General features: G+C 48.9%; 1 protein-coding gene across 8 annotated transcripts in view; it reads right to left on the bottom strand.

Annotated features, from left to right (window-relative positions):
* tcf7 (transcription factor 7) overlaps positions 1–14,165 on the bottom strand; it is a 37,718-nt gene that overhangs the window by 3,534 nt on the left and 20,019 nt on the right. For 5 of the 8 annotated variants that reach the window (XM_072706576.1, XM_072706579.1, XM_072706578.1 and 2 more), the window contains exons 5-11: positions 9,694–9,820; positions 5,946–6,033; positions 3,996–4,082; positions 2,706–2,825; positions 2,052–2,214; positions 1,849–1,956; positions 368–416 (exon numbers count right to left, since the gene is read on the bottom strand). In XM_072706576.1, the coding sequence (XP_072562677.1) occupies positions 368–416; positions 1,849–1,956; positions 2,052–2,214; positions 2,706–2,825; positions 3,996–4,082; positions 5,946–6,033; positions 9,694–9,820 (742 nt within the window). The remainder of the gene's footprint in view (positions 1–367; positions 417–1,848; positions 1,957–2,051; positions 2,215–2,705; positions 2,826–3,995; positions 4,083–5,945; positions 6,034–9,693; positions 9,821–14,165) is intronic. The other 3 variants (XM_023803577.2, XM_023803581.2, XM_023803582.2) reach the window with 1 other exon arrangement.

The raw sequence follows: 14,165 nt of genomic DNA, 5'->3' as shown, positions 1-14,165 counted from the left end.
ACAGGAGAACAGGGGAAGGGAGGGAAGTACAGAGCAAAGGTGAAGGATGCATCAACAGGAAGGTAAGAAATAAGAAAGCAAACAAAACTGTTAGTCCCCCCCCCCCCCCACAGCTAAAGAGTTAAACCCCAACAGCCTGGTGCTGAAGAGAACAGCATTTGCATTTCACGCGGCATTCAGGAAGAGAACGGCAGGGAAGCCCAGAGAAGCGTGGCTGCGCTGTGTTACTGTATGCTACCGAGCGCACGTGTGCATAGGAATGCGGCAAAGAGCCAATCAGGGCGAGCCAATCGAGGAGAGCCAATCAGGGCGAGCCAATCGAGGAGAGCCAATCAGGGCGAGCCGGTGGCCCAAAACCTGGGCGTACCTGAGTTGGAGTCCTGCTGCTTCTCCCTTTTCCTTCTCTTCTTCTTCCCCTGTTTTAACCAAACGGCCAGAGAACCAAATTTAATACACAAGTAAATCAACACATACACACACGCGCCAACACACCAACCTCACACAGCTCATTCCTGTCACAAGTCACCTGATCTCTTACCTTTACCCCCTCCCCCCCCTTTCCTGCGATGTCACATAAGACAAAGCATAACATTCACACATCAAAATCATAATTCATTTATTTAAAAAAAAAAAAAATCCAGATGACTCAGTCGTTGGGTGAGGCTGATCTTATTTTTCCAAGTAGCGCGCCAGTGAGCCAGTGAGGATGAATAAAGATCAAAGGGAGCCACAGCCGGCAGCCGGATTTTACTCCATGCGCGGCCCTGTGGTCATTAGCCGCCGTGACCGAGGGCGGCCATCGCGAATGCGCGGAAAGCGCAGACGGAAGATTCCGGCATGAAGGGACAGGGGCGTGGAAACCGGGGCTGGCTGACGTGAGAACGGAGGACACAAGCTCACTTTCTCACACTACCTGGGCAGAATCCGTGCTGTTTACACGACCCAGGGTCATGTGACCGAGTGGCTCGACTGCACATGGAGGTACAAAAGTCACCCCTCCCAGTGTAGTGACTGTTTGTGGCCCACAGGGGGCCCAACGCAAATGTGTGGTTTGACTCTTGGTAAACACCGCCGCGATGGCACCAAACTTTGGAGAACGCCATCTGCAGCGAAGCCGTCCTGGAGAGCTCCGGTAAAACTGCAGGCCGTCACGCTGCATCTATGCTCCCGCCGACCTTTGTGATACCGCAACAGACATGATCGCACGACTGGCTGATCGTCAGGCAGGTCTGTATATCCTTCTGGGTTTGTGGGGAGGGGGGGGAGGTAACTTTCCAGCAAGATGAACAATCTGCTGAGAAAACTGTCATGTGACCCCCCCCCCCCCAGTCACACAAAGCTGCACGATGACTGTGTCACTAGTCATAGTGGAGGTCCTTTTCTCCCCCAGTCTGACCTTCCCCTCTCTAAAGGGACTACAATTATCAAGTTAATTCAGATCAGTCCAACTGGAACTAAAGAATGCAAGTTTGCAGATAATACACACACACACACACACACACACAGATTAAGTATCTATATCTTTATGGGGACTCTCCATTCATTTCTATGGGCATAACCCTAATCCCAGCAATGACAGCCGTAACCCCAACCCAGCCCTAACATTACCAGTAGGTAACCAAAGTACAAGCCTTTTGGCATTTGTAGTTTTTTGATTGCAGTCACCGATTTTTTATAAAACTGAATTTCCCCTTGTGGGTACTGAAAAAATTTCCCCGCAAGGTCAAAATAACAGGTTTTTATCACATTGCAGGGGTGCTCTCTCTCTCTCTTTCTCTCTCTGACAGACAGATAAACTCTCAGACAGACACACACACACACACACACACACACAGAGCAGAGACTCACATAGTTGTCCCTGGCTGACCAGCTGGGGTACAGTTGCATGTGTAGCTGTCGTTCCTTCCTGGCCAGCTCATAGTACTTGGCCTGCTCCTCCCTGGTTAGGGCGTGCCACTGGAGACAGAGCAGAGGGACGGCAGTGGGCTTCAGGACGGCTCGCTGGCTGACGTCCCCACGGCGCCGCCCTGGTGGCATGGCTGTGCACTTACCTTCCTGCCCAGGATCTGGTTGATGGCGGCACTCTCTTTCAAAGTGCACTCGGCGATCACCTTGGCTCGCATCTCCTTCATGTAGAGCATGAAGGCGTTCAGGGGCTTCTTAATCACTGGCTTCTTCGGTTCCTTCTCCTGCTTCGCCTGCTGATGGGGTTTGCTGTTTGGAGGGGGAGGGGGGGCACGAGGACAGACTTACGCCACGACACTCGATACAGACCCAGCTACCGGAACGCAGCGAGGGCCAATTTTCCCCACCAAAAAACATTACCTGCTGTTTGTGGGATTCAACCTTATAACATACCATTCCTAACACAAGTTCCCCAAAGCAACTCATCATATAAACTTCACATTTTATATGTTTGCAAGACGCTTATCCAAAACAACATACAATTTTAACAAAACAGGGTCAGACAGCCCTGGAGCAAACGGGGGTTAAGACCCTCACTGAAAGGCCCAATGGTGAAAACATTCTCCAGACCCTGGGATTTGAACCCGTGACCTTCCGGTCACAGGTGTAGTGTTTGAATCCACTGACCCACAGACATATACAAAATTCCACAGCTAGAATTCGCAGGTCAAATTTGGTTTATAAGAAGGACCAACAACAATAAATAAATAAATAACAATTTAAACTAGGAGGATACTCACGAGTACATGTTGCGGTCGTACTGATCATGCTCGTGTTTGCCTGTAGAGGGCACTATGGCAGGGTGTGGGATCCCTGTGGGGTGCATGCCCGAAGGGCCCAGCATCAGGGAGTGAGAAAACCTGGGAAGACAGATGCCGGCATCTCCAATACCTGTACACATAGGCTTCAGACACTAGGTGGCGCTCTATCAAACTGCATAGCAAAGCCAAAACAGCGGTAATAGATAGCAGTGAGCAACTGGTACATACAGTAGCCTTAAAGTAGGGTTCCCCAGTTCCGGTCCTGGATGGCCAGTCTGAGACAGTTCTGCAGATTTCCTTGCTCAAACAGGCCTACTAAACCTTGTAATTAGTGGATTCAGATGCGCATGAGCAGGGAAATCTGCACACCGTGCTGGATTCTCACCCTCCAGGACTAAAATTTGGAAACCCTGCCTTAAAGGTTAAAAATGACATTAAAAAGTTAAGAAACGACCTTTTGTTAACCCTGAGCTCTCCAGAATATCATTGCTGCTTAACTTTATTTCAGTTTCTTACTGGGTCGTCTGTCAAAACTAAGGCAGTCATAGAAATTCAGAGTGCATATTAATCTCCGGGATCTGTTCCATCGTCTTTCCATCATATGGTTAAAGGCAGAAACCTTCGCACAGAGACGCAGACGCACACGAAGCATGTATGTGGCTGAATCCTGCATCGCAAGAGGCTGGGTCTCATTGCTCCTGACTTATAAAGGCAGGCAGGGCTGGACTGAGATTAAACAAAAATAAAAAAATAAAATAAAATTGCCCTGAAGTTTGGGGTCCCGCAAGTTCTTTTTGCAGTTCTGGGGTGGTGAAGCGCAGGGGGTTCCCTGTTCAATTCTGCTGGCCCACAAATCCATCAGAGAACTGGGGAAAATGTAATTGTAAGTGAAATTGGAAATGCAACTGTAAATGTAATTGCATGGCAGGCGGCCAGTCCAGCCCTGGAAGCTGGCACATTGAAGGCAGACATTTGCGGAAGGTGATGGTACGGAGTTGCTTTCTGTGCGAGTGTGGGGACGACCCCCCCCCAAAAAAAAGACACAAATAAGCGTGACGGCTGCTGCCACACCTAAAGCACGCGGGGGGGGGGGGGAGGGAGAGGGAAGGGGGCGGACACGCACACGCAGGGGCACCTAAACGATGTGAGGGAGGGGGGCAGGGCGATGCAAGCGTCAGCAGGAGCCATTGGAGAGGGAATGTGGGGGGGGGGAGCTGTGCTGCTGCTGTCCCCCCCCCCCCCCCCAGCCAGGAGCAGCTCATACTGTACCTGGAGTAGGAGGAGCTGCTGGGGAGACCAGAGGAGTACGGCTGCCTGAATCCACACGAGGAGATGGGATAGACAGGCTGACTCTGCCTACGGTCAGGGGCGAGACAAGGTTGAGACACGGCCCACCTGGGAACCACTGTACGGGGGGGGGGGTCCCGCTGTCCAAGGCCATGGTGCTCGGGTGCGAGACGGAGGCATGGCGGCCGAAAGAGCCGGGCCCCTCGGAAGCCCCCCCCCCCATCAAAATACGGAGGCGGAAGTTTGAATCCGGGAGCTGAAAGTCACTTCAGAGGCGGCGCTGACTGCTAGGTGCCGGTGGGAGGGGGGGGGGGGAGGGGGGCCGCATGTCTGGGCCTGTGACGGCAGCTGATGGCATTCCTGCTGGGGTGGTGGTGGGGGGGCACGTTGGATCGACGGGGGATCACAATCACCTGACTGAAGGCACCCGGGACCCTTTGATATGGAACGGCAGTGGTGTCGGGGGGGGGGGGGGGCGCGGGGGGAGTGCAGATCAAAGGCCGAGGCGGCAGTGCCGATGTGTCGTTGGGGGGGGCGCGTGAGGAACGGATTCAGTTGCTAATCAGAACCAACAGGCCAATTAGGGAGGATGCAGCCACTGGAAACTCGTGGCCCCCCCCCCGATGGGGTCTGGGACCAGGAAGAGTGCTGATGGATTCCTTTGTCCATCTGTCTGTCTCTGTCTCTCTCTCGGTCACTCACTCTCTGTCCCACTCTCCCTCATTCTCTCTCTCCGTCCCTCTCCCCGTCATTCTCTCTCTCTCTCCATTCTCTCACTCTCTCCTCCTCTTTCTCCGTCCATTCATCTCCAGGGTGACGTTCCGCGGCACGAACGAGAAACAGGCTGCGGCCTCCGGGAGCGAGAACAAAGGGATCCCGTTTCAGGCTGCGTGGCTCCACAGAGAGAGCTGCCCCCCCCCCTCCCGATGCCAGACCTTGAGGGGCGGGGACACGACGCACGTTTCCCGTGGCGACCGCGCACGGCCTGAAAGCCTAGCTGGCATGACGACGAAATGACGCAAGAGACCTCGTCTGACATTTTGTTACCTTCCAGTTCTGAAAAAACGTAAGCGGGGACTGTGAGCATATCGACGACGTGTGATGTCATCATAAAGCCCTGAATTGTCCTCTTTGAGGAACAACAGGACTTAGTAGAGCGTCAGGTACAATATGAGAGATATTAGCAAAAAATACTGTCCAATACTGAGGACAAAAATTAGTCGGTAAGTATGTATGAAAATCATGTCAAAGACTTTGTTCCAATAAGAAAACAGCTCGCAAAACGGGTGGTTGGATGCACGTGTGACCCACTGCAAGTCACCCCTGCCATCCAAATAATAACCTAATAACTTAATGCTGGAATAAGTTGTCAGCACTAGTGAGTAGAGTAACCAAGGGCCAATTATGGCCAAAATCACGAAAAGGATGGAGTGGACAGTCGTTGGAGGTATCAAACTGTGTTGTCTGTGACGTGCGAGTAAGAAGCGTCACTAAAAATTTATGAAAATGGGGGCTTAGACATTACTGGGTGGTCTGATTTTACATTTGCACCCGACACTTTTATTCAAAGTGCCATATAGTATAGGCAAGTGTTACAATTTGCGTGGGCTCCCTGGGATTTGAACCTACGACCTATGCATTGTTAGCAAATACTTTACTTGTTGAGCATTTAATAGACATGAATGGGAACTCGCTATTTAAATTAATTAGTGTAAATTTATTTGGTGGGGGGTGGTCAGAGAACATTTTGAAGGGTGAACTAAGAGCCCCCCCTTTAAACAGCCCTAGCGATGTCCAAGGTTTGAGTTATGACATAGTGACAGGGTGTTCCGTGTTAAACAGCGTCCGGGACCCTTCAGGGGCTTGTGAGTAAGCACTATGGAATGATTGCCGCACCCGCGTGTTAGGACCGGTGCGGGACGTCTCACTTACCAGCCCATGGAAGGGGGGATCTGGCCCACACCACCCGGGGGCAGGGAGTAGAATCCTGACAGGTCCTGGGACTGGTGCCGGTGGATTCCTGCAGAACCGCAGCGGAAAGAGGCTTTAATGAAAAGGAGTCATCACTTGTCCAGGAACCTACCATTATGGGGGGCAATATCAGGGGCTGCCCCCCCCCCCCCCCCGGCCAAACAGGTACAAGTGGGCAGGTCCAGTGTGTCTGAGCTGGACAGGACAAAGGACCAAGAACACACTAGCGTGGTACAGGAATTCAGCAGGCAGATTTAATTTCATACTTCAGATTACACATCTCAGATTTTTATCACCGTCGAGAGCCGTGACAGTAGCTTAACACACTTGTCCTGTCTCACGTGTCAAATCCTTTAAATAATTAAGGTAACTTTCTATAATTGTGTCACTGCCTTGGTAACAAAAAAAAAAACACAGGGAAAATTAGCAAATATTTAGCTGCATAATTACGGTAATTTCCATATTAATCTGGGCAAAAAAAAAACTACCGTAAGACTTCAGGAGACTTTCAGTAACTCTGTTTACATTAAACACCCAATGTATCAAACGGTGGTAAAAAGTGAAATACAGGAAGAACTGGGGCACCATGGGAAACACGCTGCCTTCCACATCACCCAACCAGTGCCACAGAAACATTGCCGTTTTCTTGCTATCCATTTTGGGTTCTAGGTTTCTGTACCGCCAGTCAGGGGCTCCTTGAGACCCTGCAGCATCATGGGATTGCAATCGTGCCCAAAACTCCCCAGCTACCGTGACAGAGCTGCTCCTTTTGGCCGGAGGGGTTCGACGACTCTGACAGGAAGTCATTTGTCAGTCCTGAGCACCTACCACTTAAACGAGTAGAAGAGACCCTGTGTTTTTGTTAAAGAATGTGCCAGATAACTATCATTTGCAGTAGCTGCAGGGCTGTCTGGGACTCCTACCATCTACTGAGATCTTTAACTGGGAAGATTCTGAGTCAGCTGCCTTTGAACCTGGCCTACATCCTTTATCCCCGAAAGTCCGCTTTCCACATCAAGACACCAGGGCGTCTCTCACAGGCCACTGAACTCCTCCTCCTGGCAAAAAGCCAGTGGTAAAGGCAGCCTACAGTGGAGCTGTACAGTGAACTCAGATTTATAGGGGTTTGATCGCAAAACAAAATAGAAAAACAAACAACTCCAGAAGCCTAGCTTGGCAGCAAAATAAAAACAAACACCGTTCGATTCCATTTACACGTTTGACAGATAATGTGGAATTTCCACACTAATCGGCTATGACTAATTTACTGCAGACAATAAAAACGAGTGAATAAATAAACAAAAATTTTGAAAAAAAACTTCCATCTTCTTACTTTAAATAATCTTTATTGTCCATGAAGCCCAAGGTGCGAAAATTCAGCCATTGAGCACGGAGTAGGTTTCATGAACGAACCCAGCACTCTAGCTATAGACCGAAAACAACTTAACCTGAACTCACTCCATTCAGCAATGCTTTGAAAGCAGCTATTAATACATACATCGTTTTACTCATTGAATGGTAGCTTACGGTATCACAATGCGTAACTGTTTTGACAGACACAGTGCACAATGCGGGAAAACAGGAGATGTTAATATTGCAGAAAGCGAAACCCAGAGTGAGGATCTGAATGACTGGGTCTGACCCTGTACTGTACATTAAATGGCGTCCCTCTGAAAGTTTCCGTCGCGTACAGTGCTGCTAACTATGCTGCCCACTACCCATGGCGTCTGCAGCCTCTACGGCATATGTAGCCTCTGCCTCTGCGACGTCTGCAGGCACTACCTCTGGTCTGCAGCCTCTGCCTCTGCACCTTCTGCCTCTGAGGCATCTGTAGCCTCTGCCTCGGCGACGTCTGCAGGCACTACCTCTGGTCTGCAGCCTCTGCCTCTGCACCTTCTGCCTCTGAGGCATCTGTAGCCTCTGCCTCGGCGACGTCTGCAGGCACCTCTGGTCTGCAGCCTATGCAACGTCTGCAGCCTCGGCATCTGCGCCCTCTGCGGCATATGTAGCCTCTGCCTCTGCGACGTCTGCAGGCACTACCTCTGGTCTGCAGCCTCTGCATCTGCACGCTCTGCCTCTGAGGCATCTGTAGCCTCTGCCTCTGTGACGTCTGCAGGCACTACCTCTGGTCTGCAGCCTCTGCATCTGCACCCTCTGCCTCTGAGGCATCTGTAGCCTCTGCCTCTGTGACGTCTGCAGGCACTACCTCTGGTCTGCAGCCTCTGCACCCTCTGCCTCTGAGGCATCTGTAGCCTCTGCGACGTCTGCAGGCACTACCTTTGGTCTGTAGCCCCTGCCTCTGAGGTGTCTGCAAGGTCTATGGCTTCCCGACTCCCCCCACTGGCCCCACACGTGCTGCCAAGTGTTCGTTTTATGCAGACTAGCAAAGCCTGACTGACAGAGGATGAGCCCCCCCCCCCCACATAAAGTAACACATCTTAATGAGAGGGCACATAGACGTACACAGACACACGTATGCGCTGACAGAGCCCCCTTCATTACCAGTGAGTCAGTGCACTCTGCGTCTATTACAACAGCAGAGTCTAGACACAGCACCACAGCTGGGGAATTCCAGCCACGAATTTCATCTGGACCAGAGAGGGAACCCTGAGTCACTCCCGTGGCGGCAAGGAGCTGTAGCCGAGCGAAAATGACGATACGGAGGAACGCTGCTCTGCTACCAGCGCGGCCTACAAACCCCCAGTGATGAGTCACCTTCTTCGGTCAGCTTTTATTTACCAAACGGCTGGAAACCACGCGGCCAAACACACACTGTCAAACGGTGTGGAAATGAGGTAATGACAGTCATTATTAAAGTGATTTACAGTAAAAATACGGCGCCCGTCAAATCATCACAAGCCAAGCCGCCACGCGACGCACCGTTTGAATGGGTCCTTAAATGTCTAGCTCCCCCCCCCCCCGCCAGCGGCCTGCGTGCGCGGCACATGTGGCATGTATGAGCCTTAAGCAGAACCTCATGAACTACAGAGATGGTTCTATGTGATTGTCACCCTAATTGCTTCCAGCTCTGTAAGGGGGGGGGTATATGTTGGTCACCCACCCCCCCCCCCCATGGCGTCCAGACCACTTCAAGGATAGGAGGAGTGTGTGTGTGTGTGTGTGGAGGTGGAGGGGGTGTTCCTGGGGGGGAAACCCCCTCAGTGCCCCCACCAGGGTGGCGTCCTGCTGTCTTTCCCCAGTCATGGTGGCCCCACTGTTGGGGAGGTGAGCAGAGGTATCCAGTGTGGGGGGGCATCAGTGGTGGGTTGCATGGGGAGGGGTTGCGTGACCGGGGGCTGTACACCATTCTGTCAACACTCCCTGGTGACTGAACTCGCAAAATGGAGCCAGAGTAGAGTCTACTGAAGAAGCGGAGCGCATCCGAATGGAGACGAAGTTCTGCCTCATTCTGATTGGACGGAACGCGGTGGCTCGTATACACCATTCTGTTGTACCTCGTTATATTCCTTGTAATTGGGTGCCAACATCGACTGGGCTGCTCAAAACAAAAAAAAACAAGCAACAAAGAGCACAAACCTGGAGGGGGGGGGGGTGGTGGGCAACGAGGTTTGAGAGGATCTCAACATTAGGGACTTTAATGGTCCTCTCGCAATAGAAAATTACAGGCCCTTGAGCCAAAAAAGGGCCACAGTGCCCCAAGGAAACAGTTACCTAGGATACGAGACCTTCCAGAACTCGGGAGACATACCTGGCTTCTGGTTGATGTCTGCCGGCAGGTGGGCGGGGCTGGGGTTGAAGTGGTCGTTGCTGTAAGGCAGTAGTGGGGTGAGGGGGTGCATGCCGTGGGACTGTTGGACCACAGATACTTTGTTGGACTACGAGAGAGAGAGAGAGAGAGAGAGAGATGGCAGATCACTATAGAGGAGTGAGTGCGGTTGATCGACGACGACTTTGAAGACTAGGGGCAATGAGAGACTGGCAATGCTTACGACTAGGTCTCCATACGTGATGCTGAATTTTCTGTCTGAGGACAGCAGATCACTCTTTGGAACTAGAACATCCTGGTAATTACCGAGCTGGTGGCATTTACGTATCCTCAACATAGCCCTCTACGAATCCTCGACACCGGTTCAGAAATACCAGCAGAGCCGCATTTCATACCGCGCTGCTTCCTACCTTGTTCACAAGTTTTCCCTCCCAATGAAGCAGTGCTTAGGTGAATCGAAACGTCATTGTAACACAAAAATATGAAAGGGAATCGACATTCCCATGACCTGTAAAGAGCCCTCATATGGAGTCTTCACCATCAGCCCAGATATTCTTTCCCATCCGGCAATACAGCTACCCGCCATTTTATACTAATACGTATGTTTCTTCTCTGCTGGATACAATCAACGGCTCTTGAAGTGGTTGCTCATGTGTATTTTCTTTATACCGGCTTGCAGCGATTGAATGAGGATACTCATTTAACATATAATTACGACTCTCCCTCTAATTAACACCCTCTCCCCATGACATTATATAATTGCATTTCGGTAATTTTAAGACGCACACGGGGGGCAGGTGTGCACGTGCCCCCGGACTTGCCTCTGTCTTACGGCTGCGTTTTCAGTTAGATATGCTTCAAAGACAAGTCCCAATACGATATTACGGCTTTTAAAGTAAGCCACTGTTTGTCGAATTGGATTTAAAAGGAAATCTATTAGCATATTGTCAATCCCTTTTATCTCACGTCTGTTTGAACAAGGACGAAACATCAGATAAAAGACTTAACGGTGTTTGAAAAACCACAATGGCTTTGCGGCCCTGTCCGATAGAAGACACGCTGACCACTTTTGCTGTGGGTTCATCACCCGCGCTGATAAAACACTTTAGTTATAATGTATTCTTTGGTTTTCAAAATATAAGTAGATTTTTGTGGCGGAAATTAGACGTCCTTTTTAGAATATACAAAGTGCTTTGAATGCAGTCTTTAATCTCCGAATGAATCGTTGTTAAATTAAGCATATTTAGTTGATTATCTCACTTTGGTTCATTATTGGGAACAGAGTGACGTACGACTTTCACGGGCTCTATGGTGTTGTACAATTCCTTGTTTTAAACGGTTTTCCATAAAGAAAGTCTCAGATCTAGATTTTACGGTAAATGGGTTTTACCAAAGCGTGGCTCGTCGTGTTTTGATCGTGACGACGGGCGACATTCCAGTTTGGCAGAAATGAAAGGTGAATTTAATTATTTTAAAAAAGGAAAGGAAATGGTTTTGTCATGGCTGCTGCTCTGAATTACGAATCACGAAAGCAGTAGGTCTTTTTCTTATGAATTTGTGAAAGGATTCAACTTCTTGCTTGCCTGTCACAGACTGACAGGATGTTGCAATGATCTTCATATATGAATAACTTCTGTCCTTGGTTGTGTGGCATATACAGATCTGTTGGTAACAATAAAAAAAAGCAACTCAAATCCGACTTCAGGACACAAAAGACATTGGCTGTAAAGGACTTCAGGCTCTCCCGTGTTGTCAAATCTGAAATCATATATGAAGACACAGGTAGACTGATCTTTCATATCACCATACATCTATAAAATCTGAAATATATTAATTACCAAGTAGTTTGTGCCTTTTAGCATATGTAAACTGGATCGGGCTTGAGCTAATAATTCTCAGCTCAGGCGACAACCCACCGGAAAACAGGAAGTCAATTCAACGACACACCGCTTTGCACTTCAGTCTCTTAATAATATTCTGTATAGGCCTATCAATCTCGCATCCAACTCTGATGGCACCACACAAATGATTTCGGAAATTCCACAATTGTGAAACTAAAACCACGGATAGGCCTACATTGTGGATTGGTAGCTGGACAGAAATCTGCTATTCTACATATTCTACACTTGTCCAGTCTGCAGTAACAGTAAATGTTCACATATGATGTGCTTCGCTCTCCCATGTCTCCGATCGCAACTGGCGACACGCAGTGTTAGCAAACTCATTCGGTACCGGGCGATTACTATTTATTGTTGAATTAATTTCAGAATCAGAATTTCGGTATTAATCCCTGTGGGGGAAAATTGAGCTCATGTGACGGTTTCTTGTAGAGTACTTCTCTGCGATCAGCAGAATTGTCTGGAATGCATTTTTTTTCAAGTTTGTCACATTCAGCTGAGTTATTCCGCTTTCACATCCTTTCATGTTTACGTTCAAAAAACTTTGTCGGTGGTGCCTTTGCTAGCAGGATGTGGGATTATTGTTTACATTATACTTGAAGGAATACATTATGAAAGTCTACATTTAAGTACTCTAAACTGCAACCGCATTATCAAGCAGTAAAAGACATAAAATTCCTCAAATGTAATATTCATTGAAAAAAATTTGTTTCGTTATTCCTAACTTAAAGAAATGGTCAGAGAAGCAGCGCTTGGTTCTCGCGACTGTTGTTCCTTTGTTGATCCTTCACATACCGTTGTTTTCTCCCCACATTCCTGCATTAGCTTTTTTAAAAAACGAAACTTTAAAGCCATTCTCCACACGATTTGTTCAATTCTCAGTGGGACTTTTATGAAACTACCAGCTACCCACTTATGATCCCTCCACCAGGAAGTGAAACAAACCATTTAATGAAACAAGCATATGTATTAGAAAAGCGTAAGGATGTGACAAGTGGATAGGGGCATGTCTGCAGTCCAGGCAGTAACAGGGGAGACGGTGTCCAGGTGCATGTCCTGCCTATTCGAGTCACGCTCAAACCCCCCCCCTCAGATCTGTATTAAAACGAAGATCCCCTCAGCAGCACATGTGGAGAGCTGCAAGTCTGACCAGGCAAGGATCTGAACCCACACCCCCTTTTCGGCTTAATGCCTCACTCTGTGGTGTGGTTTTAGAATCAGTCTCTGTGGGATGAGCTCCGCACTTAGCTTTCGGCACTACCCACACGTTTCGGGGGCGGGGCGGGGGGGGGGGGGGGGGGCAGAGACTGGGCCGAAGAAACCCAAAACTGAGAAATATGGGTTATAATCTCCTTTCTATTTTTAAATATATTTTTTTTTCCAATTTTACCTGGCTGCTTTCACAACGCCTTTGATCAAATAATTTAAAATCAAAAAGGGGACGGGAATCAATTTATACACGCTCTGTATGACTGTATTGAAGACTACCAGTAACTAAGAGTGAGACGACCTTCTTGCTCGATTGGAAATGAAAAGCATTTAATTTCCAGATATAATCCAGATGTTTTGAATGTGTGCGTGCATGCTCGGGGGTGGGGGGGGGGCATGCACGCACACGTAACAACGCACATCGTTGGGCGCAGGATGACCATTGCCGGTCTCCACTCATACGGCGGCCCCCGTCATCACCGCTCCCAGTCATAACAAACTGGCCCAATAAGACCTGTGGGCGCAATCTGGAAACCATTCGGCTCATCCAAGGTTAAAATAATGAATGTTACTTAGTGTGGGGGGTGGGATTGACGGACTTCAAAGTAAAACCAGACATAACGCAGGCATTGGTAAATGATGCCTTTGAAACTGTCCCCCAACCCCCCATCGCCCTGCAACACACAATATCGCCAACTCACAACATTTCTGTTCACATTAAAGGAAATGGGTAACACCGCTGACGACCTGGCCCGGACCACGTGGATGCTGACCACACAAGGAGCACAAGGAGTTTTCCCCTCGCTGGCAAAAGAGGAGAAGGGGCGTGGCAAATACCTTTTTGTTTAGCGCTGACAGACAACTCCTGCGATTACAGGAGCGAAAATCACTTTTGTTTTGTTTAACAGCATAAGCGTTTCATCGAAGTACGCCACTTTGAATGTTTGCCCAAGATGCCAGAAAGCACATCCACGTCCCTTGACATGCAGTGTACAGGTTACGTTTCACCGTTTATGTTTAAAAAAAAAAGAAAGAAAAAAAAACACGCCGTGCATCCCCTTGAAATAGAAAACCACCAAGAAAATTTCTTAGAGATCCCCTTAAATCTATTTCTCCTTCAACAATGGTAAATTTCCAATAAATGTTGACTAAATTAAAAAAATGAAAACGCATTATTCAAATCATACTGAAACCAGCAGAGCGCCGCTTCGCGGACTCGTGGCACTCGCCGCTTTCTGAAACCCGCGCCAGTGCCAAAATGGGAAACACCTCTTCTTTCCATTCCAAGTTAACAAATACCGCCACTTTTATTTATTTGCTTATTTATTGGCACGTCACTTTTTATTT

The sequence above is a fragment of the Paramormyrops kingsleyae genome, chromosome 24 (assembly GCF_048594095.1).
Source record: "Paramormyrops kingsleyae isolate MSU_618 chromosome 24, PKINGS_0.4, whole genome shotgun sequence".
Taxonomy (NCBI): Eukaryota; Metazoa; Chordata; class Actinopteri; order Osteoglossiformes; family Mormyridae; genus Paramormyrops; species Paramormyrops kingsleyae.
This window is presented reverse-complemented; position numbering and strand designations above follow the sequence as displayed.